General features: G+C 46.9%; 1 protein-coding gene across 2 annotated transcripts in view; it reads right to left on the bottom strand.

Annotated features, from left to right (window-relative positions):
• Lace1 (lactation elevated 1) overlaps positions 1 to 2,986 on the bottom strand; it is a 231,154-nt gene extending 228,168 nt beyond the window's left edge. For both annotated transcript variants that reach the window (XM_005377845.2, XM_005377846.2), the window contains exon 1: positions 2,693 to 2,986. In XM_005377845.2, coding sequence (XP_005377902.1) covers positions 2,693 to 2,810 — 118 coding nt within the window. In that variant the 5' untranslated portion in view covers positions 2,811 to 2,986. The remainder of the gene's footprint in view (positions 1 to 2,692) is intronic.
• Between the last annotated feature and the right edge of the window lie 3,847 nt (positions 2,987 to 6,833).

Below are 6,833 nucleotides of genomic sequence, written 5' to 3'. Positions count from 1 at the left end.
CTCACTTTGTAGCCCAGGCTGGCCTCAAACTCACAACAATCTTCCTGCCTCAGCCTCCCGAGTGCAGGGATTACAGGCGTGCGCCACCACGCCCAGCTATCTTATCTCTTCTTTGTTCAGCCCAAGTTTGCTCCGCAGAACTGGTTTTCCCCACACACTTTTACCCTACATTTTTCAAATAAACTTTTTGGCACCGTTATTGGCTTGTCTCCTCCTATTCTTTGTTCAGGGCAAGAAGGACCTGGAATGCTTTTGATTGGTGAGCCATTTTTAAAGGAACTACCCCCAATAACAAGAAATATTTTCACTTGCAATTAAATTAGTCTACCCTAACTGCATTTTCACCAAATCTCAATACCCAGACCTGCCTAAATTTTGAGTACAGGAGGCAGTATATAGTATGGCCTTAAAGGGTCAGATGCAAAGCCAAGTGTGACCTTCACTTGGCCCCACAAGTTCCTCCATTTACTAGTCACACAGCATCTGCAACTCTGGATTCACGACCCCAAATGAGAATAACGCGGTTAAGTAAAACAACGTACGCAGAAAGCGCTCAGCATATTGCAGGACACAGAATAAGCATTCAGCATTCAGTAACTCATACATATTATTGTAATGATGTTCCTTAAATATCAATTTCTATAATTATGGCACATGCATACAATGGAATACTATTTTAACAGTCAGAAATTGAAGCTGTGCTATACTTATTGATATGAGTGATTTCCAAGGCGTGTGTATATATATATATATATATATATATATATATATATATATACCGTAATATATGTATATTATATTTTTCTCCCAGTACTGAAGACTCAACCTAGGGCCTTGTCAGTGAGCTACCTCCCAAGCCCTTTTTATTTTCTATTTTAAGATAGGGTCTTGCTGAGTGTGTAAGTTGCTAGAGTTAAGTTCAAACTTACAATCCTGCCTTAGCCTCCCAGAGTGCTGGAATTTCAAGCATGTAACACCATGCCCAGGTTCTCTAAAATACATTAAGTGAAAAAAAGAAATTAACAGTTAATGGGCTGTTGGTGGTGCACTCCTGTAATCCCAGCACTCAGGAAGCTGAAGCAGGAGGTTCTCTGTGAGTTTGAGAACAGCTTAAGCTGCATAGTGAGTTCAAGGCCAGCCTGAACTACACAGCTGAGACCCTGTCTCAAAAAACAACAAAAAGTTAATAGAATTAACTGTTCTTTATACATACGTGTATTTAGAATATTATTACTTGTATTTTTGATATTTATATACATACACATTCGTACATACATAGAATGTCTCTAAAGAACACATACAGAACAAGTTTTAGAGGAGGAGGAAAATGAAGCAGCTAAAAAATAAGGATAGAAGACAGTCTTACAGCTTACTATAACTTCCTTGTAACTTTTATCTTTGGTACCCATTTGCCTTTATTGAATATTCTAGTCCATTTAATTTTTGCAGTGTTGGTGATCAAACCCAAGACCTTGAACAGGCTAGGCTAAACTAAACCACTAAACTAAACCCCCAGCCCTATCAACTATTCTTTTTTTTTTTTTTTTTTTTTTTTTTTTTGTCTTTTTGAGACAGGGTCTCGCTATGCAGTTCAGGCTGACCTTGAGCTCACTTTGTAGCCCACACTGGTCTCAAACTCACAAGGATCCTCCGGCCTCAGCCTCTAGAGCACTGGAATTACAGGCGTGCGCCACCACGCCCACAGACTATTCTAAAACTAAAATAAAATTTGTATTACGATCCACAGTGTAACTACCAAAATATACCGTTATACATTAAGTGCATTAAATTGATCTTTGTGGAAAAGTCTAACATTTCATTGTTTTGCTTTCTGTTTTTACCACAGGGTCTTCCCATTGAGCTACATCTCCAGCCTTTCTTGTTTGTTTTTATTTTGAGATGGGGTCTCTTAAATTACTAAATTGCCCAGGTTGGGCTCAAACTTGTGACCCTCCTGTCTCATCCTCCCAGAAGGCTGGGATTACAAGCCTGCACCACCGCCCACGATTGAAGTATATACTTGAGTAAGGTATATCAGCTTATTAAATTATGTAACAGGACGCTTGGAGACGAGAAAAAGTAAAGTGTAAGCACGTGGATGGGAAAGGCAAGGAGAATAGCTTCATTGAAAAGCTGTACCGCCCATCAGTACCACTGGTCATTGCCCGAGTAACCTGCATTTCAGCGGACACATCACGACTAGAGGAGCAAAGCACTCCGTGGTGACTCAAAATACGCATGCATCCATTCATAAACAATCGAATGAATGAAGAAAGCTCAGTGGCAAAACACCCCACAGAAGCCTCGAGTGAGCCGGAACACCTAGCGTCCTCCCTCCCCGCGGGATCGCTTCCCGCCTGTGCTCCCGGAAGTGCAGCGGGGCGGCCTGGGCGGGCCGGCTCCGCACCCCGGGCGGGGAGGGGTCCCCCACAGCGGGGGCGCCGCGCCCCGGGCCGGCTGTCCGCCCTGCCGGGGGAGAAACAAACCGGGGTCCGACCTCGGACCTCACAGGGCGGGCTCCTCGCTTTGGCAGCGTCGGTGTTCTGTGCCCCGTATGGACCAAGCAAGAGAACGTGCGAAGGGCGCGCGCGGGACCTCATCTCCGAGGAAACGGGGAGAGGGGCGAAGCAGGGGAAGGGCCGCTTCCCCAGCCCGGGCTCGGCCGGCCGGCCCGCTCGTGGCAGTCACTGACCTTTCCAGAGGGGCCTCCCCGGGACGGCGGCCCGGGCCCCGCACCCCACGCGAGCCCCACTCCGCGGGGTCCGCGCCAGGGCGCGCAGGACGGCCAAGGGCGACCGGGAGGCCGCCATCTTGCGCTCCGTGCAAGGGGAGGAAGGGGAAACTTTATTGAAAGCCAGATGAGAGACGGTGGCACAGTGAAACCCAACCGTGCTCGGGGAACGCTCCGCCCGCCCGAGGGAAGCTAGGGAGCAGCTAAGGGAGGTGACCTCCAGCCCCAAGGGGCGGGCAGACACACTCCTGTGCCCTTTGGTCCTTCTGGACAGGCCGGCCCGGACTACAACTCCCAGCATGCAGTGCGCTGTCGGGGGGGGAGTGGGCGTGGCTGGGGCTCCGCCGGGATGGGCCGGGCTGCGGGAGAACCCAAACTAGTGGAGGCCTCCGGAAGTCATTAGGTCACCTAGTAACCAGGACTGAGCCTTTTAAATCAGCTCACGTTAACCTGTGGGGGACCAATAGACCATCATATTTTAAAGAAATATTGATGTTACCCAGTCACACCTCTCCTAAAAAGTAGCTCCGAATCTTTTTTTCCTCTAGCATCCAGTGCAGCTTTGGACAACACCTGAAATATGCTCCTACCACCTGTCCTTTTGGTATTTGAATAACATCCAAACAAGAATTGTAACATGGACCTTGAGGCCGGGCCGCAGATGCTCATCAGCCATTTCCTTATACTGTTGCTGTTGTTCCTCTTCTCATAGTCACTTCCTTAGGTGCAGAAGGATGCCCCAGTACCTGGTTCCCGCTTCCACTTCCTCATCTCTAGCTTTCTCTTCGCGGTAGACAGCAGCTATGGCCTTCTAGCTGCTCAGGCCGTTTATCAGAAGACGCAGCCTTTGCTTTCCTTTTCCTCTCCCGCGTCCAGTCTGTCAGTGAATGTTGCTGGCTCCACCTTCATGATTAGCCAGAATATCACTTTTCAGCACTGATCCTGCTACCACAAACACTGCTCCACGTGTCCGTCATCTCCTCTCTGGGTTGTTCCCCTCTAACCGGTCTCCTTGCTTTGTCTCTTGAGCTGTATAATCTGTTCTCTCCACAGCATCCACATGTATCTTTAAAAATTCCAGGTTAAGGTCGGGTGTAGTGGCGCACGTCTGTAATATCAGCCCTCGGGAGGCCGAGGCAGGAAGATCATTGCAAGTGGGAGACCAGCCTGGGCTACAAAGTGAACTCAAGGCCAGCCTGAACTGCATAGCGAGACCCTGTCCCAAAAAGACACACACACACAAAAAAAATCCAAGTTAATCATGCCATTCCTGTGTTTAACACCCCCTAGTGCCTTCCCCTGTCACTGTTATCAAAACAGCCTGCAAGGCCTTATGATAGGGGCGCTAAGCACTCTCTCTAATCCCTTCTGCATCAACTCTCCCTGTCCTTCCCTGCCCACCCACATTGGATTTCTGGCTGGAACTCACCAAGCCTGGTTCCTGTCCGCAGACCTTCTGCATGTCCTTGTCCATCTGTTCTCCAAAATATCCACTTGGTTCACTTCCTCATGTCCTGATACTTGCACAGTTAAGGCCTTTCCTTACTACTACTATATGAGGCAGGTACCACTACCTCGTGTGAAATCACAGTCTTGTTCAGCACGCCTTTTCTTGCTTTCGTCCGTCTTAATTTTCTCCACAGCACTCACAACTATCTGGCAGAATACTACACATTCTTTATTGATTCCTTAGCTCACTATGTGCTCTTACTAAAATTTAATCTCCCTGCAGGTTGGGATTTATTCTGTTTTATTGCTGCCCAGACCTAGAATAATGTCTAAGCTACATGAGATTTGAGAAATATTTCTTGCTTCCTTTTTTCCCCCCAGTGCAAGGGATTTTGTTTTGTTTTGTTTTGTTTTGTTTTGTGTTGTCTTGTTTTGTGGAACTCAGGGGATCCTCCTATCTCCACCTCCCCAGCAGCTGGAACTATAGACATGTGCCACTACACCTAGAATTTTAAAAATTTGAATCACATGATAATACATACTTGTATTTAGCAATGTAGTTTTTCCTTAAATATTCCTTATTTAAATTTTTAGGGAGGAACCAGGGATATAGCTCAGTGACAGAAGCACCTGCCTGGCAAGCGCAAGGTCCGGAGTTCGATTTCTGACACCAAAAAAAAATTTTTTTTAGGGAGGATTAAAAGGCATTCCTTACACAACTGTCCACATGCCTCCCCAACATCATTCTTTCAAAAATAGCAGTAAACTGGGTGTGGTGGTGCATGTCTGTAATCCCAGCACTTGGGAGGCTGAGGCAGGAGGATTGCCACAAGATCCTGTCCAGCCTGGGCTACATAGTAAATTCAAGTCCAGCCTGCATTACAAAGCAAGACTCTATCTCAAAGAAAAAAAATTTTTAAATATATAAAATGGCTTAAATTAATCCATGACCATTAGGTCTTCCCTTGGTCCTCTCAGAAGCTGATGTACTCATCCCCTAACTGTGCCTGTCTTTCCTCTCCATGCCATTCTGCTATTAGATGTGTCTTTCCAGAGATGTGGCCTATCTCACCACATCCCTTCTCAGTCTATAAATTTGTGGTGCTTCCCTAATGTCTGCAGAATGAAGTGCAATTTATTTATATTGAACTTTTTTGAGATAGGGACTGGGTACTTTAGGCTGGTTTTGAACTCATTATGTAGCCCAGGCTGGCTCAGACTAGAAACAATCCTCCTTCCTCAGCCTCCTGAGTGCTGGGATTACAGGTATGAACAATGACACCAGCTATATTAGATTTGGTGTACCAAGTCCTATGTGCCTCCATAAATACAGGCGTATGTATTTTCTACGATACTGGGGACTGAAGCCAAGACCGTCACACTGAGCTCTACCCACTAGCCCTTTTGTTTTGAATCAGGGTTTCTGCTACAGCTTATACATAATGTCCCACCAAAGCCTCAGGCACTCACTGGTAGGGCCTTTTAGAGCTGGCTGGATGTAGGGTGTGTGACTACGGACCAAGGGTGTGTGATAACTAAATTGGTTTAATACAGCTTTGAGTGTGGATAATGGACAGCCCCACCCTGGGTGTCTGGTTACTTTTCTCTCATTGCTGAGACAAAATACCTGATGCCCACAATTAAGGAAGAAAAGGTTTATTTAGCTCACAGTTTGTGGAGGTTTCAGTCTCTAATCAGCTGACTCCAAGGCAGAGTGGCATGGCACAGGGGCAACAGTTCATGGTGGCAGAAGACAGCAAACGCAATAAGCAAAAAGTGGGGGGTTCAAGCCTCTTTTCCTCCCTTATATTGTAAGTGGGCCACACACCCCTCCCCCAGGGCAGGTGTAGCACTCACACCACCTCCATGCCTCCCCTTGCACAGGAGGAGGATGTTTACAAAGCGAAGGCCCCAGCCCCCTGCTGAGTTACTTAGTAGCCTGGATGCAATGTAAGGGGACAGGCTCACTGCTGCTTTACTGCTTTCTGCCTCCCCTGCCATGGACTGTTTCTCCTCTGCCTTAGAGCCAGCCAACTATGGACTAAAACCTCTATAAACCATGCGCTTGGCAAGTTTCCTCCTTAACTTGTGAGTGTCAGGCATTTTGTCTCAGCAATAAGAAAAGTAACTAAGACAATCTCCCTAAATTGCCTGGGCTCAAACTCTCAATTTCCCTTTCTTAGCCTCCCAGAGTATTGGGATTATAGGTATTCACCACCATCCCAGTCTATGTGTCATGGTTTGAGGTTTTACAAGGAGAAAAAAAAATACAGAACACATAAGATTATTTATAATAGTTACCCAAAGAATCATATACAAAGAGTGCAGGAAATCTGTCCACACATTAAGGACCAAAGAATCCAGCCGAGGGCCTGGATCCCACAGCAATGTCCTCAATGAGTCCATCTGAAGACCTAGAGCCCATAACAATACCTCCCATGAGTCTGGCCGGAGGCCTAGAGCCCACGACAATGTCTCATGTAGGTTTGTTTCATGAATCTGCGCTGGGAAGGCCCAAAGGTCAGTGGTAGAAGTTAGAAAGTCTATGCCAGCGAGATGAGGGATCTGCCCTGGAGCCAGGAAGCGATGCTCAGAAGAACCAGAGCTCCCCCGAAAGGTACCACAGCCATCCCCAGCAAGAGTGAGGTCCTGA

Source organism: Chinchilla lanigera, unplaced genomic scaffold (genome assembly GCF_000276665.1).
Source record: "Chinchilla lanigera isolate Chin_1 unplaced genomic scaffold, ChiLan1.0 scaffold00010, whole genome shotgun sequence".
Classification (NCBI taxonomy): Eukaryota; Metazoa; Chordata; class Mammalia; order Rodentia; family Chinchillidae; genus Chinchilla; species Chinchilla lanigera.
This window is presented reverse-complemented; position numbering and strand designations above follow the sequence as displayed.